At 36.1% G+C, this 26,145-nt stretch overlaps 2 protein-coding genes across 2 annotated transcripts in view; one reads left to right on the plus strand and one right to left on the minus strand.

Annotated features, from left to right (window-relative positions):
- Positions 1-20,726, minus strand: part of GNAZ (G protein subunit alpha z) — a 43,954-nt gene extending 23,228 nt beyond the window's left edge. The window contains exon 1 of the mRNA XM_009279989.1: positions 19,856-20,726. Within this exon, the coding sequence (XP_009278264.1) occupies positions 19,856-20,578 (723 nt within the window). The 5' untranslated portion in view covers positions 20,579-20,726. The remainder of the gene's footprint in view (positions 1-19,855) is intronic.
- RSPH14 (radial spoke head 14 homolog) overlaps positions 1-26,145 on the plus strand; it is a 108,253-nt gene that overhangs the window by 33,986 nt on the left and 48,122 nt on the right. The window lies entirely within an intron of this gene.

Consider the following 26,145-nt stretch of genomic DNA (forward strand, 5'->3'; position numbering starts at 1 on the left):
AGAGACTGACACCCACCTCGCTACAACCTCCTTTAGTTGTAGAGAGCGATGAGGTCTCCCCTGAGCCTCCTTTTCTCCAGGCAAAGTCTTTAGTCCCTTGTAGATTATACCTCCTGCAAACCTAAACCTGATCGCGGTGCACCAACACTTTATCTATACTATAGCATCAATGGAATACTGTTCAACATAAAATATAGTGGAGAAGCAATGTATATTTTGGCCTCTCAGAACTGCAGTGCTCATATAATAATGATCTGTTCTGTGCAACAGTCAAAAACCATTGACAAAGAAATTACATTGAATCCCGAGACTGTCACCATCCCTTCCTTTTTAATGTTGTCTCACGACAATTTCAAACATGGCTTTTTTTTTAATATTTGTATTTGATATAAGAGTACTAGGCAACCTCAAATTACACCTATAGTTGGCAAATATACCTTTGATCTCTTGCTTCTTATACTTTGCAGTTGTTGTGACTATATGTAGATAAACATATATATATATATGTATATGTGCAGCAGCATAACTTATTTTTATTCCTATCAAGAGTGTTCTGATGAATTGGTATGGTACATTTATCGTATGTCTTATAAGTATAAAGCCCGGAATTCCTCACAGTTTTCCAAGAATATTCATTTTTTCAGGGTTTTTTTTTTAAGACCTCAAATAGGCAGTTTTGAAAATCCAGTTTAAACTAGCAATAATCAGAAACTACAATTTATGTCTCTACCTTTTACCATGTACGTTATTTAAAAATTCTTCTTGTTCAGAAAGTAAAGGAAGTGCCTTGGGCACATGCCGTAATTTATCTAGGTATCATGGTAGACTCCACAGTAAAGGTTTATAATATGTGTCCATTTTATGCTACTCAGCTTTAAAAGCTTCTAGAAAAGCACTGACACTCCTTGGCGGTCCTTGATCCAGAGAGATGGTTTCAGGAAAGCTTATAATCAATCTGCCTCCAGAGGTGGCAGTGGTACAAGAACATCCCTGCATATTTCATTACCAAAAAAAAAAAAGAAAAAAGCTCCTGATTTTTTTCTTCTTATATCTTAGGGAAGACCAGTCATTTCACCAGTGAACCAGTGGACCTCATGGGATGAGCACCGATTTGAATCTAGATTTGAAATACACTTTAGGATAGCAATTTTGCAATCTTTGTTTAGTTAGAACTAAGCTCCATTGCCACCAGTTAGGCTCTGAAGATTGAGATTTTTGTAGCGCGTTTTTTTGTTTGTTTGGTTTTTAAAGTAAGAAGTACTTCTCAAAAAAAATTTATTTCCTTCAGTGCTCTCTTTACTTATTCACATCAGCATTTTTTGTCAATGCATTTTTCTATTTTAAATATTCATGTTTTGAAGAAGGAATTGAATTATTTGAGTACAGAATGGCTTTTGTATTCTCAGAACAAGGTGACATTTCTTTGACTCACTGTGGCCTTTTTGTTTTAAATTTCTTCTTGAGCAGAATAGCAATGGTAACATTTTAGAAAAGCTGCATCACTCCTTTTTACTCAGGACACCTCCACCTAACTTCTATTTAACTGTCATCTCAAAGAGAATTTATTAAAGGACTTATTTACAACTATCGTGGATCACTGTGCAGCTGAAATTTTGTCTCAGGCTGGATCACTGTATATTTTGTGGAATTTAATGTCTGAATGGGAAAGACCCACTTTGGACACTGAATCCCATGGATTAGCCAATTTAGCAGAAGTATCAAGAGAAAATTATAGTAGTGTCTGTGTTCTAGTCTACTAATATTATGGTGCCTAGTCGTTGGGGTTTTTGTTGGTTCTGTTGTGTTTTTTTTAAATAGATGCCCTATCTTTTGCATTAATATTGAGGAGAGCGGAGGGGCTGATACATAATAGTTACTGAAGTATACAGCTTATTTGTGACTATGTAGTTTGGAAATGTGAACACTCAGTAACCTACAGTTTCTCTCCTTCCTCTACTAGTAGACAGAAGGTATAATTACACTAAGGGTAGTAATAGCTCCAGTCTTGACTGCAGATTAAAACAGCAAGAGCTGTTTAAACAAGATAACAGGATGAGGGTGAAAATATAATTTAAGCCTCTAATACAAAATGGAATTTTTCAACCTGACTGAGGAAAGACCAAATAATTATTTTCCTTTATATACCACATTTCATTTTGCTATTAAAACTTGCTACACCATTTTCTCTCTTAGAAATGCATAGAGATATATTAACCCAATCTACATCTAAACATCCCCGGAAACAAACATACCTCCTGTATTTCCATGTCTCATTCATAAACCAGTATTTAAAATTGCTATTTAATTACATTTTGTTAGATATAGTCTGCATTTTCCTCATTTTTAAAAATTTTTATTCTGTGATATTGTACTTCATTTTGTATCTTTGGAGATTAAATCTATCACCATAACACGTGGAAATACAGATACATGACATTCAACTTCTCAACACAGTTGTCTTCTAGCTACAATCAGAGCTGCTCTGTATCAAGGACACATGGCTTTGTTTCAACATCCTTATTTTCATAGTATGATAATAATTAATCTTGTCTTGCTAGGGTACTGGAAAAATTCTGGGGATGTATGTTTCACACGAGGCTAGCTGCTGACCAATGACAAATTATAATGCCCTAGTATTAGGCTATAGCTCCCTGATAAGCTGACCTTGCCAGTGAAGCTGGAAAAGGGATTACCCTACTCCTACAGTGCAGTGGAATGTCCCTCCATTATGCCGTCACATCTGTTTGTGAGGTCACATTGTAAATGCGATCAGTAGAACTGGATCCAGCAAAAAATTGCTCAGTTTGGAGAATGTGAGTGAGCAGCACAAGAAAAAAGAAAAGTTTGGAACTCTAAATTAGACTTGTTGCCAAGGCTATGGTAACATCAGGCTACTTCTAAGCAATGCATGAAACAGATTGACACATAGTAAAATTAACATAGGATTAAAATCAGGTCTCTATGTTTGTACAGTGCAGTGATAACTGTATTATGTAAATAGTCAGCAAAGAGCACAGAAAAAAAATTTTAAAAAGTTATAGTTACTGAATTATTCTAATAGCATGAACAAACATTTATATCCTAGAAGGTCAGTTTTTCTGATTAAAAATATAAGCTCCAGTCCTTAAAAGACCATTGCATGGGCAGACTCCACTATAGTACTTTTACCCTTGAGGAGAACGGAACACAGTATATAATATAAAGACAATATTTAAAAATCTGTGAAAAACAACCAGTAAATATATGTAACATTTTAAATCTCGCTGTTCGAATATTTACTATGTAGACAGTGTTTTTCATTTTCCAAGAACAAAAGTATTTTTAAAATATATGTATGTAAAAATAAACACTTCAATATGTAAAAATAACAGCAATGTCACTTCTAGCAGTCAAAGTCAAGAACGTTGTATTGACTTGTCTGCATGAAGTTATTCTCAAAAAAACTTGCAAATCATAAGGCAGATGACCAGTGCATACCAATGAAGACCCGTCAAAATGTTTATTAGTCTTTATCTATAAAATCAGCATGGGTTTTGGCATGTTTATAAGTAAATCCTTTTTTGAAAGACATTCAAAAGGGTAATATACCAGTCTGTTAAACCTATTATCTCAGCTCTGCATGCAACAAATACCGAGACCTTTTTACGATACAAAAAGTGTTTAAGTAAATATCTCTTTCAAGAAGATTTTTTTTTTTTATAAGCCATATACATCTGTAACTGAGAAAAGCAAGACAGAACAAGGAAGATTAAGCCACTGAAGCAAGATGATAGAACAATCAAGAAAGAGCAGTTGAGATGAGGGTTTTATAACACACAGAAGGAACTTTATAATACAGAGAAGTTTAAGAATTGTTGTACAGTCAGTACAGATAAGCTGTTTTGACAGCATCTTTCTGTGAAGTTTAATAATTAAAATTTTAAAAATAATACATATCCTTTCATATACAATTCTGTATTATAATGTTGCAATTCAGGCCTCAGCTCTAGGAAGCAGGCCCTGTAATGGGAATGTATGACAAATACCAATGCTGAATCAAGAGGATCACATCAATAGGAACATCAAGGATTTAGAGGAAGTATGTTCTATGTGTATAGGTCTGATGAACAAAGAGGCAGAACAGCAGGACACGAAACAGCTATTGGAGATAAGATACTTCGAGTAAATGTGTTAGGGGATTTAGACAGCAAGAGCTAGATCGTTCTTTCTGGAAGGTGGATTTGTAGGTGTCAGTCATATTACACAGCTGTTTGCAAAGGCTACCTTTTTTTTTTTTTAAACTTTGTCTTTGTGTCACCAGAGATTCCACATGCCCTAATCATATCTGTGTGGGGAATATGACACAGATACCACTTTACCTCTTTATTTTAAGAACAGTGGAGGTATTTTACATCCAGGATTTATTACCTTGGAAAACCTTTTGGTTTCCAGCTTGCACTTTTGGATAATCATGTAATTTCCCTGTTGTTCAGAGGAGGCTCATCTTCATAAAAGGGAAACAGTAGAATAAAAAAAAGCATTTGTCAAGCTGTTCCAAAATCACCAATCATTTCTTAATGAGCATGCCCTAGAATCTTTTGTGTAAGGTAAACTGAAAAGGCACCTTGCAAATGCCCTCAGTGGAGAAAGGATTATAATTTCTGTAAAATCTTCAGATTAAGTTGAACCTGCAACTGACTGAAATGATACCATTTGTAAAATCCATATTCAGAATAGTTTTCAACTAAATCTCTGACTAATCACGCACAGTTACCTTCCAGTGAAGCTAGATGCTGTCAGCTTTGGAGCAAAAAACCCCAAAGCATGGGACAGAACTCTCTCAGCAAAAATATAACTGCATAAATGTTAAACTCAGACTATCTATGAATCTTTCTGCCTTTGGTGCAAAATTGAAAACTAATTTATGTGACCTAACTTTAAGATAATAAATAATAATTTTTTAAAATGGGAGAAAAGTGAAGGAAAAAACAAGATTCTTTTAAAGATTTTATGCATGGGCAAAGAGTTCAGACACCAGGCAATAAACAGTGGAAAAATATTAGCAATCTACCATATGCATGACCTACAAGTTCAATACATAATCATTTTGGTGAGCCAAGACTTCATCTTATATCCCATCTTCTCTTTACTGGATAGCTTCAGCTTACCTGATGATGCACTTTTGGCAGGAACTATTATTGATCTATCTCAACTAAAAAAAGTGACATAATGGTGATATTACAGATTAGGGATTAATTTAGTGTACTACAGTCATGAAAATAATCATATTGATGAGCAAGATTGGCTTTTCCCAGTTTGATTGATAAATCAATTTTTTTCTTCTTCATTTGTTAGCTGTATGATGCCTCATTTCTTCTGAAATGTCTTTACCTTTGATACATTCTTAAATACCTTTTGACACACCAATGATTTTCATTTCTTTATGGCAAGGATTTGATACCATAATATAAACATGGCAGTGTTTCAGTTCACTTAGTCACTTGTTGAACAAGTGACAATGAACTGAGAATTACAAGATGCACGTGAAATATATCTTGAACCACTATGCTGGATAAATGCATGATTACTAGTAAATGAAAGTCAGAAAAAGTAGCACACGATACTGGATTTTTACCATTAGCTAGCTTAAAACATTCTCAAAGTATTCTCTTAAGGATAGGGTGAATTTTCCAGTAAAAATGTTGTGTAGAACTCTCTAATGAGGCTTTTACAGTGAGTTATTATTGTCCTTTCCTAATCTGCTTTAGAAAACTAAATTAATTTCTTTTGCTATGGGCATTATTTTATCTAGAAATCAACCAAGACTGTTATAAGATCTAGAGAAGGAAAATCTCCCAAAGCATTATTTTCTAACATTATTTTACATTGTTTCTTATGAATAGATGGGCAGCAGAACAGATTGACAATTTACACCATTCTAACTGAAGGCATCATCCTATTTTACTTAATAAGTGAACAAGCAAACTGATATGCTATGTTAGGCCTGTTCTAAACTTCTTCACAGTCCAATGCTTTTTTAAAAGCATTAAATCATTTGAAAGGAGCTCAGTTACTATGAAACAGTGTCTGTCATCCAAAAGAAAAGTAAAAAATACAGGAAAAATAGCAATTGAAATTGGCTATATGCTTTGAAATTCCAGTTTGATTTAAAATCAAACTTTTTCAGATTTTTATGTTGTTTTGGGGTTTTTTTGCTCATTTAAGCTTGCATACAATGAAATCACCACCACCACCTCCAATTTCTTTAAATAAAAAGTTAAGTGGTTCATGTCAGGCATGCCTTATTAGAAGGTGATGTTTTAGAAGATATTTGTGGTATCCCATACAATTTCTGTAACTGGAAGAGTGGAATATCAATTACAGTTTTATAAGATTTGCCTAATGACTGTACAGAAATTGGTTGTAGAAGTTTGTTGTGTACAAGAAAACTATTCATAAAGCCAATAAGCTATAATCCATAATGAAAATGTGCAATGGAAAAGGAATTTGAGAAGAATATAGGAAGTGAAAAAGAGTGGACTGAGGAAATAATATGCAGATCACCAAAAGTAAAAACTTCTCTGCATAGAAATGATACGTTGTAAGATTGTGAATTGATAGGTTTGTTTCAATGTACTTTTCTGTGAAGCTGTTTTCTCTACTTTCAAAGTGGAGCAATCTCGCATTTAGGTTATCTGTTCTCATTGTAAATATAGTTATAGCTGATGGCTCCAGTGTTTCCTCTAGAATTATGTTACAGTTCAATTTCTCCTTCAATTTATCTTACACCCTGCTTCGGCTTAAACCACTGTCCTACAAGTATTCACGCTTTTATATTGTACAAGAGCTTCGCTATCTATATTGTGCCTATACATTGAGCAATACAACCAAATGCATATAAAACTGGTTCCTAAATAGGAAATTCAACTTTATGAATCAGAAAGCAAAGTCTCCAACAAGGTATCATCCAGGATCTATTTGCCAATGAAGGAAACAATTGAGAACGTGCAGGATTAATAAGGAAAATGAGTAGTAATAAAAATTAGCAATTTCCTCACAGCAAATAATGAATGCAAAGAGCACAGAAGTATTAATCGGGAAGGCAAAGTACAAAATTAAAATCTGGAGCCTGGCTTTGCTCATATTAAAATCAGTGGTAATAATATTCTCATTCACTTTGTTATTTGAAAAATATCATTATTAAAATGAAATCAGCATCTACAATACAATCTGCTGGAATTCTATAGAATTTCACAGTACTTATTCCCCAGTAAAACAAAGACTTCAAATGTTAAGCCACATATATGATGATATAAATATAATGGTTTTCATCATCTAATTTGTATTTTTCAGGACTGTTTACTACACCATTCTTTGTTAATACTTTTTCTAATCTACTTGTAAGAAAAATTATAGCTGGTTGTTCTAGCATCTCCTTTAGGAGTTTATGAAGTTCAGTATTTCTGACAATTTCTCTTATACTTCTATCAAGTACAAGCTTTACATTCCTTGTCTTTGAACCGTTGTTCTCACATCTTCTAGGATAGTAAATAATTCACTGTGATAAACATTATAACATAAAAAAGAGCATCAAAAAGTAGCTGCTAATAAATACTGGAATGAGGGAGAAGGCAAGAACAGGAGTAAGAATTAAATTTAACTGCGCCCTACTGTGTATCCCTGATCTGTTTCATCCCTGAAAGAATATAGCAGAAATTGACTGAGAATCTAATTTCTGTCACAAAAGACTATGATTCTAGTATTTAAAGCGTTTGCATTTAGAGAAGAAATTATTCATATCCTATTGCCCTATGCTCTGACTTTTACAGAAGGAAATAAAAAGCAGCAGGTAACATTAATACTTACCATCTGGTAATAATGCCCTAAGTAGCTCATAAAACCTAGTATTCAGTCAAATGCAGATACAGAGGTTTGTTGTAGTTACAGGGAAGACATCATAGTGTAATTTCCTACTGTTCTTTAACAAATCCACAGATAACAAATCTTACAGTAAGGTTTAGTTATATAGGATGATTTTAGCTGCTCTAGCAGTTGATATATCAAAACAGAGAAGTCTGACTCATCTACCTTTTGATTTTCCTCTGCTTCTGGACATAGGATCCTACTGTTTGCCTTACACAGATCTGGAACTCACTAGACTCCTCTGTGAGTGATATACTCAGGATTCCAGCAGAAAATCAACCACACTGAAATACTGGATAATTTTCTGATAGGTTTGTGAGTTATATCTTTTCAGCAAAGGGCCCAAAGAACAACAGAGCTGGCACAAATAATGAGGTAGAAGCATGCAGCAGAGGTAGCAGTGGTTGACCAAAAAGCTGAACAAGCAGGAGGGAGAGAGTGACACTTCCCTTTCTTCCTAAGTGGTGAGTTTATAGATAATCTCAGCAGGTTTAGATAATTTAATATATGCATTCAATATGCATTTCACCAAATGCTTGTAATTCCACTTTCTATATTCAATGCTGTTTCAAAGGAACAAAAAGAAAAGAAAAAACCACACACAGAATCACTCTGTCAAGATGGGAGATCTTAAAATGGAAGGCTTTAGCAGGAATGTGTTATTTAATTTATAAAATAGCAAGACTATAATTTGGACTTTTATCTCTGCATAAATAAATATTAAACAGAGTATCATGGTCATCGGATCTTTTAGTCTAACTTCCATTTATCACAACTATGGTCATTTCTATCTATTGGGTTTTCCCTGTCCTAAGCCTAGCCATTTGTAGCTGATGATGGCTGTTTGAATAAACTCTATCTTCCAGAAAAGCTGGTTCAACTGATTCAGCCTCCTTCCTAAAAGAATAAAGTTACAAAAAAAAAAAAGAAAAAAGCTCTTTCAAGTTGGTATTTATCTGACCTAGCTTCTAGCCATTTGTTCTTATTTTGCCTTTCTCCATCAGATTATGTATTTCTTTAAATATTGAGCATTTTTTGCTCCTTCGGGTGCTTATATACTAAGCAGGTACTTAGCAATCTTTTTTAGCTAAACAAAACAAATTAACCTTTTGAAACCTTTTTAAATGCTGTAAGTCTCAGTCTGGATTTCTGGATAGCAATGACAGCCAGATGCTCTGCAGAACACTGCCCCCAGGACATTTTAGGCACAGCCACGCTGCATTTAGTTTTGTCAGCCTTTGATTTTATTTTTTTTTAAACTTATCTTTAACCTCCTTTATTAACCTCTCACATTTCCAATTCATTCTGATTGTTTTCCTTTTTCCGTGTATGGGTTGTTGGGTTTTTATTTGTTTATTTCTAATTACTGCTTTCATTTGATCTGTGAAGAACAGCAAAGGCACAATGCAAGCTGCTATTAGAACCATCCCTTTCTGTAACACTGCCAGGAGAATTCATACTATTGGACTACACCTAATACTAAAAGGCATTGTAAAAATTAGTCTACTCTGACAAGTCCAATGGCATCCCTAGCCAGTATTATCAGTGCACTACTGCATAAACATTTACACCAATGGAATTCCAACTGATTTTGGCAAATATTAATGGAAAGAAACTCTCATTGCTATGTCACAGTTGCAGTGAGAAAGCTCAGATTGCTAGAAACACTGCTAGCTTTGGCAGGACACAGCTGAAGCAAAGCTCATTGTTGACTGATATGACACTCTACCATGCCATGTTGCCAGGGAAACAGCAGAAGAAGGGAACATAAGGTTGTTAAACTAGAGAGGTTCTAAAAAAAAAACAAAACAAAAACCAAACCAAAAAACAAAACACAAAACAAAAAGATCAGGGCCAGGCTGTCCTGAAGTAAATGTAGCATATGTATGACATACCATCATGTTATTCTATAAAATTAGTTTAGTCATAAGCTTGCTCCCCATAACTGATGGACTGAAGGATTCTTGTTTCTAAAGATGCTACTTCTGTTACATGGATTTTATGCTAAATTGTGTTAAACTATTATCACTAATTTATTTCTACTGATGATAAATGTTGGGGGTTGGTTCCTATTTGTAAAGTAAAATATGACCATCAGTAAGTAAGTACACAGAGAATGACTAGACTGTGTATTTTGAAAACAAGTTGTTTCAATCAGTTTAATAATGGAAAGAAAGGACAGTATCAAGATTAAATATCCAAAAAATAAGTGACAGGAGTTAGAGAACTGAATTAATTGGAGTAGAGGAGTTATTCATCGTCTGCTAATTTTGAAGTATAATCAGGGGACACTGTCATTGGTTGACAGATTCAAAATTTAACTAAGCCTATTAATAGCTTTACAAAATGCATTTTGATACTCAAAAATCTATCCCAAGAAGCAGGCTTAAGTATTCAGTCTTGGCAGTACACAGTCAAAAAAAAAAAAAAGAAAAAAAAAGAAAAATCCATGGCACATACATATACTGTCTCATCCATTACTTTTCATAAGGAAAAGGAAAAAAAAAAAACAAACAAAAACCCAACAGGCATCCAAGCCAAAGATCCCTCTAACCCAAAATCCCATGTCTTACACTGACTAATAATAGATAACTTGGGGAGGGGAAGAAAAGTAAGATTTGCGGAAACACAAATACTTCCCTAGTATTTTATCCCTGCTTCTCAAGATCTGAATTCAGAACTTCCAAGTCAAAAGCACTATCTTGAAATTTAATAGGTCTTGATATATATTTCTTTTACACATTTTTCTAGTCCTTCTAAACTTGTGCAGAATTTTGGTACCGCAACATACTCGGGCAGCAAGCTCCATAATTTCACTCTATATTCTGTGGACCTGTACTGCCTTCGCCTTTACCTTGTTCGAAACATCTTAGCTAATAATATCACTCAATATCCTTGGTTCTTAAGAGAGACAATAGATAATGATTAGAAATCAATTTTCTGTATGCCAATTGTCACTTTATAAGCCCATCATATTGCCCTGCCTTGTACATCTTTTTTTTTTTTCCTAGGGGAAAAAGTCCCCATCTATTATTTGTTATTTTTATTGAAAATATTCTGTGCTTTATGTCATGCTTGCTCTAATTCTAATATATTTTCTTCAAAATGGGAGAACAAGAATTTAGATAGCATTCTGAAAGCAGACATGCTTTGGATTTTATACTGTTTTCTGATTTTTCCTTAGTCCTTTCCTAACATCGCTTGCTTTTTTGACCGCTATTGAACATCGAATTGATATTTTCATAGACCAAGCTGTTACAACTGCAAAATCTCTGGTATTTGCACTGTATGATAATAAGTCAACAAGATACTGAAATGTCTAACAGTATCTTTAAAGAAATTAAACTTCCTGTAAAAGCCTTGTCACACTGCCAGAAAAATGGCAGTTACCTAAGTGTTCTCAGTGTTAGACACCATTATTTTTAGTTAAAAACACTGCTGGAATGGCAACACTGTAATGCAAGCATAAAATTATTTTTACTTGTATGTGATTTCTCTTCCTAGCACCCGACTTCTGTTCAAAAGAACCTACTCTTGAAAAGCCTATGTAGAAATACCACATACATCAAACAAAAAAAGTGATGATACTGTAAGAAATGTAAGGAATTTTGAATTTACACAAACAAAAGCACTAACACTACTCATTGTATTACTCTGGCTTAATTGCAGTACTGCCTGCAATGGGAATGAGTACGCATGTGACTCATATGCATGTCAACAACTGCAAGGTGATGGAGGTCTTAGTAGACACACCTTCTGAAAATTTATGCTGCTGGCCCCGAGACGGGCTAGCATAGTGTGGCCATTTCTATCGTGTTAAGCTTTCTTTGCTTTCAGGAGAGGGTGGCTGCCTCCAGGCTGCCAGCTGGGAGTGGTTTCTGGGCCGTGCCGACTCCTGAGCAGTGCCAAGGAGCTGCTGGGGTGAGGGCTGGTAGGTCCCGGCCAAAATTGTGCCAGGGATGGTCCTATGGTGGTTGAGCTGCAGAGGCTGCAGCATCCTAATGAACAAGGATGCGACGCTTTTGGAAGGAAAATATTCCCCTTACTTAGGGTTAATTTTTATTTTCTTATGAGAATATGCGGGGTTTTTTCCCAGGTGATGAAGGTGTATCCAACGTATCAGAGTCTCTAGCAAAACGGAGAAACCCTGGCACAGGTTGCCCACTGGCACAGGTTGCCCAGCGAGGTGGTGGATGCCCCATCCCTGGAAACTTGCAGTGTCAGTGTGGGCGGGGCTCTGAGCAACCTGATCTAGTGGACGATGTCCCTGCTTACTGCAGGGGGGATGGACTAGATGACCTTTAAAGGTCCATTCCCACCCAAACTGTTCTATGATTCTGTGATATTCTGGGTTACTTGGCTTGCAGTACACCTTTTACTTGCATTACTTTTATTTAACTGTGAAAATGTTGCTCTTCTTACTGTGCATTGTTATATCAAAGCCTAACATATGCCTTCAAATTCATTACATTAAAGAAATGCCTTTTTCAATTTCATGTAGCCCAAAGCTTAAGCAGTTTCTTAAATTTGGAATATGAGCTTATAATATCTCATTTTGTTTTGATGATTTATTTGCTTGAGCAAGTTCTTCTCATTTTGTGGCATCATCTGAATATACAAAAATGTGATGACATTGTAATCTTTGATAAACCACCTGTCATGTCTCTTGAAGAATCAAAACTTTATGTTGTATATAATAAAGATCAGGCGATAGGAGGACTTGAAATTAGGAAGGAAAGGAACCAATTTAGTTAATGTTAGCCCTAGTCTCAAACAGGCGTTAGTAACATTCCAAACATTGTTGTCTATTTTCAGTTTTACAAGTAACTATTTGTTTTTACAAACGCTGGTTTGTGTAAGTGTATTCTTACAGTTCCTAACAATACAGCAGTACATCATGTATACACATAGCCAGAATAGTTTAAGTTACTGTTAGTATCTGAAGTTACATGGAATATGAAGGTCAGGGTATGGCAACAAGTCCAAAATATAGAAAATTGCTGTCCCATGTGTTCTATGTGTGGATATCCATACCAGAAGCATACAATTACAGTGAACAATGTAACCGAAAAGAAACCTTCAGACTTGAAATAATGTATAGTAAAAAGAATTGCAAATTGGGAGTTGATTGATCATTCCCTTACCTATATTCATTATTTTACTGATATTTACATATTTTAAGAGATATGCTTGGATACAAGTCTTCAGGCTGGAATCTTGATAAATAAATATATAAAATTAAACTTTGGTAAGGGAACATATATTTTACTTTCTTAAGTGAAAAAAGGCAAGGCTAGAATTCCATTTGCGGAGCTGAAGGATTACACACATGAATGCTGAAGTCATCTAGGCTTTGCTCCCACACAAAATTTGCTATGAAATATCTTGAAATGGAAAGGCTTCATAAGAAGTGAGAGCACTTGAACGGTTTAGGTCAATCTTTTTCTCAGATTCCCAAGAGACTTAGTTTGTCAGAAAGATGTTTGCTGAAATGGTTTTTTACCACTGATAACAACAGGTGCTAAAAGGGCTATGTATAACATGCATCACAATTTCCCCTCTGTCCTGACTGTTATTAGTATTGCAGGAAAATAGCTGCATGACAGAAAAGAGTTTCAATACACTGTACTCTCAAAAAGCTGAAGTATCAGGAAAGGCAAATAAGCTCCTAAAGTATTTGGTTTCAGGGGAAAAAAAAAAAAGAAAAAAGTTAAAAATTTTGTTTACTTGATAAGAAATTTCCTGGCAGAAGCAGGATTTCTGTTCAAAATTCATATAATTAGCATATGACAGAGGGCATTCCAGGTAAATTATTATTAGATAATTGAGAGGTTCCATTATGACCCCAACAATTTGTTTTGCATGAGGCCTACTGCAGTCTGAACTGTTTGCTGCAGTATTTTATCTTTTTCATTTGCAACTTCCTTTTAACAAGGTGCTATACTAAAAAATAGCCTCAAAAAAGCCTAAAATTTCATTTTTCCATTCACTTGCAATGGCTGTAAGAAAGGGAATAAAAATTATCTAAACCTAAGTTACCTGCAAGCAGTTTTCCTTTAACATTCATATTTATAAAATGATTGAACTAGTGTCATTTTTAGAAAAAGCAGACGTGTACAAACGTTGCTTGTATCTCCTGCACTATGTGAATCTGTTGCAACTACTAACCTCAGGAATTCTCAATCATACATTCATGTTTAACTCATTTCATTATTTACTTTATTATTGCATCTTTGAAGAATCTTTCTAATGGTCTAGAACTGTGTTGCAGCTATACACTGTAGAAGAAAATTGAAAACTATCCATCAGAATGTATAGCAGGTGTGAAACACAAAACTGAGTGCACACAGATGGACAGATAGGGACAGTTGCAAAGAAACTGCAAGACTCCTTATCAGGGTGAGAGGCATGAGAGAGTACAGATTATTTACCATTCTCTAGCACACATTAATTTAAGGAGAAATTTAAATAAAGTTGAGACACTTAGATATTTAACAGGAAACTTCTCCTAAGCGCAGGATGCAACACCTAAGAAGGCAAAAAAAACTGATCACTTCATGAATTAACATTATCAAAGGCCAGAGATGACATCTTAATATGTAATAAAAGATAGATGGGTCAATCAGCTGCTAAGGACCATGAAAACTAAGACAAGTAATTTATTTGATATAATAGAGAAGAAATCAGCATGGGGATATAAAAACCTAACACAACCTTCTCAGAGTGCTGGCCAGGAATAATAATCTTATAATAAAATCAATAGCACTCCAAAGGTATTGTACAAACCAATTTTGCAGCGGTGTCAAAACAAGAGGCAGCTGTTACCTAGTTGAGTGATACCAACTATGTGCATGGAAAGATAAAGCTGTATTTATTATGTTAGGTAGAAACAAAACATGTAAGACATAGTGGAAATGAAAACAGACACAGATCACATTTGCAGATAACCCTAGATAAGCAGGAAAAATAGTTAGAGAGTGACAGAGGAAAGTGCACAAGGTGGAGGAAAAAAAGTGAAGAATTAGTTTTCACTGTCTTGCTCTTTAGTAAGCAGCTAAATATCACATAAGTTGAACAGACAAGTCAAAATACTGGTTTGGCCAGATCTATAAACTGTTAACTCAGGTGATTTTGTCTCTGCAAGTGATGTTACCCAGAATAAAGCACAGCAGGAGAAAGACAAAAGCCCCAGAAAAATTCTGTCTTCCCCTTCTCTCATTTGTTTCCAGGCAGTAAAGTTTAACTTATTTTGTCTCTTAAAATTATACACAAGGAAAAATTGTCCAGGCACCGATAGTTTGGGCATTATTTTTGTTCTCCCTTCTGCACATTGGTGTCACTACAATACTCTCGCCCTGAACAGACTTCACAAGTTCACTATATTCAGGACCTACCAGTATGCAGAACTAGCTCATTTTTCCCCTCAATTTTTACCATATTTGTCAATCATTATTTTAACGCATCTTCAATAGAGACAGAGCTCATGCGTAGCATTTATCCACTTCTGTCAACAGGAAGCACAGAAGTTATCATATTCATATAGATCATTTGCTCAACTTTCACAGTTTATAAATCAGCCAGATTCTTACACATTCTGTCAAGCAGTAAGTTATGTTTGGCAGTGGACTAGTTTTATTTAATAGTTCTCTTCACCATAGATACTACACCAGCAAGCATTTTAGACTCAGCAACACTATTATTTGTAGGGCTTTTTTCATGAGTGGCAGTCTCAGTGTTGCAGTTCAAGTGATCTGCCAATGTAGGTACTTCTCATAGTTTATCAGGGCTGTTTAACACTGTATAGTGTATTCAGCACACCTGGAGCATGCCATCTCTACACAGTAAAATTATGGATATATGTTTGGATAAAGCATAACAGCCAAAGAAAGATAGGCCAAAGGTAACCTGTTCTTTATGATTATACAGTCAGGTTTCCTCTGAAACGCTATTAGTGTCCCTCTCCTTTTTGCCATGTAAGTAGGAGTTTCAGGAAGATGGCTGTTCTCACATACTTAATCTGTGTTCTCATTTCTCTACAGATCATAAAAATAAGTCTGCAGAATTTAATTTTATAGATGGGCAAATACTTGGATAGTGGTTGCATACTGCATGGAAGCTGAGAGATGATAAAAGCCTGAATTTCAATGTTGAGTACCCTCTATAAGTAGTAGCACCAAGGAACATCAGGTGGTAGAAAAGGGATAAAAAGAGGTCATAGGAGATAAGCCCTCCAGGCTGTTAAAACATTATGTAAAAAAGTGGGCTTCAATATCACTCTGAAATAACCCAGACACTTACTTCATTTGATTCTAGATACTGGAATCAAAATCAACATCCATAAGGATTTTTCAAAGTATATTGATTTTTTTCCCTTTGGGCTAGTTCTTTTTGATTTTTAAATCTGAAAAGCAAGGCAATAAAAGTCTAAAGAATTGCAAGAAACCAACTAACTCCTAGTCAGGGTCTGGATATAAATAAGATAGGCTTTTCCTAACGTCTCTGAAAATGAAGGGAAGGAATTAGGGGCAATGCTTCTCTCATGTCAAGAGGAGAGACTAAACAAAAATCAGGTATAGAAATCTGTTACAGTAGGAAGGCACTAACGCCAAGACAAGAATCTCCAGACAATGACGCATAAGTCCATGTGTAGGACAGTAAATGGTGAATCAGTTAGTGTAGTACAGAGAAGAAAATGGAAGTGCAGTGGATAAGCTGCAAAATCACTACAGAAGATAAGAATAGTGAAATATTATATATGTGATAAGCTATACCAACAAGAAAGGGCCAATTCAAACAGTGCCGACAACAAGGATTATTAGAAATATCATGTCTTTGCAAAAATCATTTAAGCGAGAATTCCATACTTGTAGAATAGTCTCAGATACATGGAGACAATGATGGAGGCACGACAGAAAGATCTAGACAAACCCGACAAAGCTACTAAAAATTAGGTAACAATCTTTTTTTTTTTCCTTTAAATTATATTTCTCTGGAGGTCTGATATTTCTCATGACGTAGTATAATTGCTTCTCAAACTTGTCCCTTAGCTGCCTTCTAATAAGAAAAATCTTTGTAAAAAAAGATTTAGTACCTATAATGCGTATTTCATTTGCAGTAAAATTCAAGTATTTCTGAGAAGTTTTATCAAAATTCAGCTTAGGTGAATGTTCTTGACCATAAGTTTTTTCCCTTGAAGAATCATAGAAAGTGCACGCAAAAGGGATTCAATCATAATAAGGGCAAGCTTTAAAATAAAGGGAATATTTTTGGAAACTATTTTGTAGTCTTGGTTCATACCCAAGTATAATTGCTTCTCAAACTTATCACTTAGCTCCCTCTTCTAATAAGAAAAATCTTTGTAAAGAAACTGTATTAGCAACCAAAAATACTGACAAAGGAATTAAAAGTACAAATGAGTTGAAATAATTTCACATCACTGTATACAATCTCTTATCATTTTTGGTACAGTGATACGTAAAGAACCCCTCTCCTACATGCATGGGATGGGAAAGGGAATAGTTTCACCTATTTTCTTCAGTGATGATCTAGTCTTCTGCTGGTTTGGAGGGAAGGAGTTGGTTGCAGAACCCAGAACTTGAACAGACAAGACTTTACTAAGAGATATGGCAGTAAAAACAAGCAAGCAAACAAAAAGCCAAGGGTGAGATTTCTGGGAAGTATTGCTCTACAGGTTTTGTCTGATATTTGTTTCTTTTGGTCTGTGCATTTTTCATACGGCTTGGAAGGAAATATTAGCATCTTCCTCCAACTCTATCTCAGTGACAGCTCTGAACTTCCGATACAAACTCTGGAAAATATGCAGAAGTATTACCTGTAGAATTCCTTTCTTTAACCACTTCCATCTCATGGAGTTTCCCCACCTCTATTGCTATAAATTCCTATCACCAAAACTGTGGAATCCCCTAGGTCACTTGACAATATTTTAATCTGTACCGTGATTCTATGCTAAGTGATATTGTATAAACAGCAGACTAGACAGAAGGCACTGAAGTTGTTTCAGGTACTGATATAGTTCGCCTTGCCTCAGGGATCTGGTGAATGGCATGTGTTATATAAAATACGCGTAATTTTTGGGAGGCTTTCACATTTAGCCGTTAAAGCCATTGCAGTTATTCCAGTCATTATCAAAACCATGACCATGTATTTGGCATCTTTAAAGAGCACAGGAGCTCTCGATAAACAATTCATAATGAAAAAAAAAAAATCAGGTATGCAACTATGGTGACATTACACAACTCCAGTACAAAATTAACAACAGTGAAGGAGATCACAGTTGGTCCCCTCTCCAGGACAGGGGAGTGCAGCTTTTCAGGGTAGAGAAAACTCACAACAGAGATCTGCACTACGACATCTTATGTAGAGCTTCAGTACTCCCTTCCACTGAGTCTGTGGAGGAAATTCCCCTTTCTCCCAACCTGTTCCCCCACTTTATCATTTTAGAGAAGCCTATATGATTTGGTAATCAGTTGTGACATTTTCAGGGGTTCCTTGAAATTATTTTAGGGCAGAAAGGGAAAAGGAACTAGACAGCTGCATACAAAGTGGTGTCACACCCATACAAGCACTAGAGGATGTCACACAGATGATGCAGCTCTCACACATACATGTGCAGTATACTACATTTGACTTGAGATACTCCGTAAAGAAACTTAAATATAGATGTGTGTACTACACATAAATGGGTAGGGGTGTGTCTGATAAAGAACAACAGTTAAGGCTAATCAGTAATCCTCTTCCATAGAGGACTGCCAAAACCAGATCATTAGACCTGGCTGAAAGATCCCCGTCTGTAAACTTATTGAGATCCAGTTAGATTTGAAACATCATATAAAAATTTCTTGGAACAATTTCCTCCGCAACACTTATGTAATGCACCTGCTGTAAAAGAAAGGGATTCTGGTGTTCTGGACTACTCCAGGAACTGATATTGGTGAACAAGCTTTCTAAACGTAAAACAACTGAAGATGTGTAAAGGAATACAAGAGAAGTAGAAGCATTTTAAGATTAACTTTCTGATTTTACAGTATAGATTTTAATTCTTCCTGAAAGGCAGCTGTTTTCAAACCTAAATACAGCATGTTTAGGAACCACATCATTATGTGTTCCTACCCACAAACTCCCAGCTCTTAAGCATCATGTTTTACAAGGCTGTCAAAAAAAAAAAGGTTCAAATGAAACCCTATAAAGGATAACACAGGCAACCTGAATGTGATAGCAAACACACAGTTGCATATGCATAAGTGTTCATATATTTTTCCATAGTTACTGTATTTGTGTGCTGTGAAAACCAGAAGCTAATAGCATTAAAGGGAATTAAACAGGAAAAGTTATTCATTGGACAAGGCAAATCAGCCATATAAACATAAACAGTCAAAGAAAATTTTAAATTTAAAAGTTCCATACTAATTAAAAACTATATTTGATTTTTTTTTTTAATTTTCATCCCAAATTCCGATTGAAAATCCTGAAAAAACGGGGAGAAAATTGTTACTTATTACTATTTTAGCTTCAACATTTCCTAGGACTTGCAAAACATGGTGTCCAAATTAACCATCCCTGTACACCAGGGGATGTCACTACCTTTTTAAGTGATGTTTGGAGTAACACTTAACCAGGTAAACATTTAGCAAAAAGAAACCAAAAAAAAAAAATCTGCTGTCATGTGAAGAGCACCTCCATTTCCCAAAAGTAACACTGAATAAACAAATAAATAAAACTGTCCAGTGGGGAAAACTATCCAAATAAAGGAATCATAGCTTCTTGCTTTTTACTACAGATTGGGGGTGAGGAGAAGGAAATCACATTTGGGGCTGGAAACTCAGGGATTACTGCCGTAGGTATAGTAGGGTAGGGAGGCGGGGGAGTGAAAAAGGCCAAACACTGGGGAGGGGGAAGGGAAGGGAAGAGAATACAGAGCAGAAGGTGCACTTACTGTTTGGTTATCTTCATACAGCTTCAAGTCATATCCACTCAGCTCCACACAGAAAATTATTGCTGTAACCCCCTCAAAACAGTGGATCCATTTTTTGCGTTCAGATCTCTGTCCACCCACATCCACCATTTTGAAAGTCAGCTCTTTGAAGGTGAACTTATTTTCTACAATCCCTGTAGTCATGTCCCGAGAACGCAGAATATCTTCCACTGTAGGGATGTAGTCCAGTGCTGCAATCCTTTCTAGGTCATTTAAGTAGTATGCAGCATTATCCTCTAGGTGGTACTCATTGGAGCGGCAAAAACACTCCTGCACACCAGGGTCTGCCCAGAGCCGTTTCATGACTCCCAGAAGCTCAGGGGTAATCTCACCTTTGCTCTCAGCTGGGCCTGTCAGGGCAAAAAGCTGCACAGCATCATATGCTCTGTCAGGATTGTGAAATTCTATCTTAAGGGTGGCTAGAGCCCGAATGATACGTGTGAGAGAGTCAATTGCATTATAGATAATCAGAGGTTTGTATTCTTTACACGCCTCCAAGTTAAAGCCACCACTATGAATGATTTTCATCTGCTTTACAATAGTACTCTTCCCAGAATTGCTGGTACCGAGGAGTAGGAGCTTAATCTCTCTTCGTTGTCGCTGACTTTCAGAGCGCAGGTGGCGGTCAATCCTACGGGACCGCCGCGCTGCCTCTTTCTCCTCAGAGCTTTGCCGACATCCCATGGTATAGCAGGCAGTTACAGAAGGGAAAGGTTGGAGATTATCTCACTCTGTTTGCGTCTCTGAAAGAGATATGTGGTGTCTTTCAGTTCTCGTGCCAGGTACACCTTGAACAAAAAAAAGTCTCTATCCAATACCTGATGGTCCAAGATGCCTGTACCACCTAATTCAGTCCCAGCAGGGGTGCAAACACATGTAGATATGCAACCACAGAAATAGTCTCTTCAGCAGATCTCATGGCACTCCCCTTTCCAGTGCATAAACAGTGGCACATTCCTGTTAATGAAGGGACACTTCCCTTTGCCACAGTTTGGCTAGATCCATCAAATACTCTTTTCTGTTCTGCATAATTATTTTGCTGCCTTCTGTCCAAAGGTAAGGAGCCGCACTTTCACCTTCTCTGCTCTAGCCCTTTTAGTTGTATTTTCTGGTTGCTGTGGTGATGCTGCTAGATAAAGCTGAAGCTCTTTTCAATGGTGCTGTACTTGTTTTGTTTCTCTTCCCCCACTTCTTCAGCTGATCCAGTTCAGCTCCGTAAATCTGTGCTTTCCACCTGCCAAACAATGAGAAAAAGAAATGAATGAAATGAGAGAGACTGCTTCTTTGCTGCAAACCACTTACTTTCTCCTCCTCTTCTAGACTTCTAAACCTTTTATTATCCCAAACAGAAAATACAGATGGAAAAATATGTAAAGAAAAGCAAAAATCTAAACCCCTAGCAAAAACGTAGGGACAGCTGAAGCTTGCAGACCTAAGAAAATGTGGTTTCTGAACAATAGTAAATCAAATCTCCCTTTCAGTCTTCTGTATTTTATTATCTAAACCTACATGAAAACAAACAGTGCTGAGCTGTGCCCCAATTTCTCCCTCAGCAAGAGCTTATGGCAGCGCTTTTCCTGCACAGTCCTGTTCTGACTGGTTTTCCTGAAGTAGAAAACGAAACAGACTCACAACTACTTTTCCCAGTCTATTTATATCAATATCTTGTACTCAAGACAGATGTCCTCCTGAGTTTTCTTTCATCTTTTCTGTTTGCACTGAACATTTAAATAACTAAATTAGGAAGCAAAAGGAGGTGATTAACTTTGCTCCGTGATTTTGTAAAAGGGAGAGTTACTGATCTTTGCAGAATACAGTAACAGATCTTCTTTCCCCTTGGAGAACAGTGCTGTTAAACATACTACCTGCATCCTGCTTAATCAATAAAGTGATGCACTACTACAACAAATTTTGTAAGCTTCTTTCCATAGCCAAGCTAAGTGTTATTAAGTCTCCTCTCTTCCATTTTTAATACAGGAAATTCTGAGATGCAGTAAAAGTGAACAGTGACTACAAGGCGAATATTTCATACAAAAAGCACAGGAAATGTCATCCCAAGCAAGGGCTTTTCAGTGACTGTTAGAGCAATTATTCTTTCCCAAATTAGGGGTTAAGCCTACCAGTTGGAACTCTGCAGAAGGCAACAGCAGGAAGCAGTTACCTCTCACAGAGGGGAAAACACATTACTAATAGCTGATCAGTGATAACTTGCCTCTTTTCTAGGAAGGGCTTGCTGCTCCCACTAAGCTCTGAGCACAGTGGGCAGCAGGATCACAGATGTCATGACTTCCTCATTGTATGCTTGCCCCAGCCCACTTTAGCACCTATATTGCTGTCTGTTTACTTGTGTCTAGAGGGTCTTCAGTGAGTATTTTTACAAACTAAACTAGATGCCACTGAGATACCCTCAGAGGTAGGCTTAAGAAAAATTTCAGAGCCTACTAAAGAAATGTAAATTCTACTACATTTTAATAAGACTAAGTCTCCCAAATTCCATTTTCAAAGTTGCTCTAGAAGTCTTTGGAAGTTTTTCCTGCATGAACGCACTAGCATTTCAATGTAGGTGATAAAGCATTAAAATATATATTGAAGAGGATGATTCCACACTACTAGGAGAGGGACAGAATGATCCAATCCAGATGTTGAACCTCTGGCTTTTGTGAGGAAAGAAATTGAACTACAACTACTTGCAACCTCATGTACTTTGCTTTCTCTCTTTCTTAAGCATCACAGCAAAAATTTTAGCAGACAAAAGATATTTCAGCACTCCAAAAGAGTAATCTGTAATTAAGTATTTGAAATGGAGCACTGGATTTACCAATATGTATTTTTCCTTTCCCCACATCACCTACATCATAGGATAAGATCCACTTACATAGATATACAGCAGGATGGGGTGGGTCTCATTCCTACGTGGCCACACTGCTGTGGTTGAAAAATATAAACTTATATGACTTCTATTTTAATGTGTAACATGTATTTATAAATGCATATACATTTAATAGTATATGGTTTCTAAGATACTGTTTTATTGTCGAGAATTTCAACTCTTGTTTTGTCTTGCCAAAAGTCATTATTAGCCAGGGATTTCAGTGAGATCTTACTTTACCCTCCCAGTAGCTGTCACCATAGTAGAAATTAATTACGTCAAATAATAGCTTTAGCTAACCTTTAAATAACGTTAATTGAGATATAGCACAGCATAAAAACATCGAGGCGGGGGCTTCACAGATATAGATAAGGACAATTACATCAGCTGCAGTGCTGAAGAAGGGTTATATGGTTAAAGAATAAAGCTCAGCTTTTTAAGTTTGTTAGCATCTCACATTTACATGAAAAAACATAATTATTAGAACATTTATTTGGGAGGGTAGAAGGGGGGAAATAAATTACATATCTAGGATTTCATTCCTGAGGTGGTAGAAACAAGTGTAATGATCTCAGACTCTTCTGTTTAGCAAGAGGTGTTACTATTCTGTTATTTGTATAGTAAATTTTTGTCACAGTGGGCTATCCTAATCTTAGTTTCTGTATTTTGTATAGCTTTCTCTCTGAACAGGTTTAAAGTCACTTACAGATCTCTTCTAATTTATGATGGGCTGACAAGTGGAAAGGTAGAGTCTATGTGTCTGCTTTCAGATCCAAGTCCCCACTGGTACGCATCTCTGGGGTCTACAGTTCTGCAACAGCATCTTGGCATTAGACAGGTTCTTGCAACACACTGGATCCCTTTTCAGCAGCTTCCAGTACATAAACGTGAAGGTATCTGGGAACATGAAACGTGCATGTATGGAAGGACAAACAGTTATGGCAATCATTGTTAATCCCTTAACATCAGAGAAAAAGGTATAGAGACTGGACAGAGTCACTGGATGACAGTTTTACATACTCGTTCTTGAAGTTTCCTGGGATGTTAGCCTGGGACAGTTGAGCTTGCAATCACTCACTCTTAAATACTTTTACTGATTCTATATTTATCTTTAAATCCCTTCCTAACTCTAACCCTGCTTAAGGGAAATACATAGTTGAACCAATGTAGACCTGGATAAAATTCATGACTACCAGGATGAGTCAGTAGAGATCAGGATTGGTACTGCTGTATTGAGGACAGCATTATATTTTAGTTGGAGAAGATTAATAGATGATTGCTGCAAACAATTGCAAAATTCCACAACTGGAACTCTGACCACAAGAAAGTGAACACTCAAAAAAACAGTATATGAAGTATACTGATTAAAATGTGCTTTGATATCCCACTCATTCCCATCTTTCCTTAGATTCCCAGAACACGATCAACATACACATTTTCAGAACAGCAGCTTTTACTCAGTTCTGAGGATCTCCTATACAGTATTTCAACTTCCCCTCTTCTTTCTTGCTCCTATTGAAACCTGCCTTCTCACTATGTTCTTTTAATCTCTGTGCTCTTAACGCCTGCCTGTAAATCCATCCCAAATCCACATGTATGAAATTAATTAACTAGAACAGGACTTCTACAGTAACCAATTCCAGAAACTAACCATGACAATCTTATTCTCAGTTGTTCTAAACTAGTTATCTAGTCAGTACATCAAGTCACCTCTACATGACAGTTCGGAGTGCTTATCTGTCATCTTTGCCTGTATGGACCATAGTGTATGGGTAGGCTTGTAATTTAAGCATTTTGGGTGCCTTAAAGATGTCTGAATCCTTTGCCCCAAATGCACTGTGTATTGCTATTACCTGGTCTAAAACTCTACAAAAGAGTCTTAATATCACCTGTATTTATCTTACTTCCCTTTGCACATCAGAAGGACGTTAGCACATGAAGAACAGATTAATGAGCAGAAAATTAAAATAGCATACACATTAATCGAATGGTAATTAGCACAACTTTACTTACTCTAATGCATCAAAGATGTGGAAAGGAAACCCTCCAAAATGAGGAGTTATACTTTCTTCAAATAATTGGCTTTTTCCAATGCTCATAGAAGATGAAAAGTAAGAGTTGAGGAAGCTGTTTCTTAATAAGTAACTTTCCAGCCACACAGACAGAATGAAATTACTGTATTAGATATCAAGCCAAATTCTTATTTTAATTATATAAAAATTAGAGTTGGCTCCATTAATCATGCTTATTCTGACATGTTCAGAACATTTAAAATGGGTTTTCCTTTAAGTCCTCATCATCGGAAGCTTCATTTTCATGTCATTGATAAGACCACTGGTTGAGTTCTACACATCTCTTTGACTAAAGATGAAAAATTTTGCAGGAAGCACATATGGGACTCCCTCTCCTCTCTTATTCAAGTTTCATCCTGAAAAAAAGAGGCTTGCTAGAGACAAAAAGCAAGGGGATACATATTCCTTCCAAAACGCATCAATACTTATGATAAACGTGGAGATTTTATGCCCATATAAGATAAGCAGATCTTTTTTAAACTTTATGTTATTGGCCTCAACAATTGCTTATGACAGTTTGGTAGAAAGACACTTTCAAGAAAAAAATTATTCTTTTCAGACAGCTTGTACATTGTGTAGAGTATTTCCTATTGCATATTTCCACAACACATTGTTGTTGATGCATCAGATGCATCATTCATACCCCACAGTATTTTCCATAGCAACTATTCTGCTTGCCATTCATTAATATGTTTAACACAGAAAAGGATAGAGTAGCACCTCCTTATTGTAGGGAAGACCAGGAGTATGTAAACACTGCGTAGATGAGTTTTACAGTATTGAATTTCCATTTTTTTGGCTTCTAATCATTCCTATTGCATATATTGCAATGATATTTGGATCTTGCTACTTCCAGTAGGAATACAATGAGGTGCTTATATTATTGCTTTGTAAAGCAGAGTAGTAGGTACTATACACTGAAAAGCATCTTCCACATTCACAGTCACTACTTTTTAAAGTTCAGAAAAAGAATAACTTTACAAGCTATTATGTTACTACATTTTACTGTCCTGGCTACATAAAGATGAACTTCCTCTCACCAGTTTTACTTTTTCTTGGAACACACTCAGAAAATAAGGCAGTCTAGAATTTGTTCTGGTTTTTTAGACCAGATTTCATATTAAAAATGCAAGTACTTCATGACTGTAAGTTTCTAACCAGATAAAAGTCTTTCCAGTTACTCTAATGGAAAGCCCTATTGCTTCCTTTCACTGTGCACGTTTCTCTCTAAACTATTATAAAAAAAATCTTATTCTTTGAATGAATCACAGAATGGTTTGGGTTGGAAGGGACCTTAAAGATCACCTAGT

Source organism: Aptenodytes forsteri, unplaced genomic scaffold (genome assembly GCF_000699145.1).
Source record: "Aptenodytes forsteri isolate BGI_AS27 unplaced genomic scaffold, ASM69914v1 Scaffold323, whole genome shotgun sequence".
Taxonomy (NCBI): Eukaryota; Metazoa; Chordata; class Aves; order Sphenisciformes; family Spheniscidae; genus Aptenodytes; species Aptenodytes forsteri.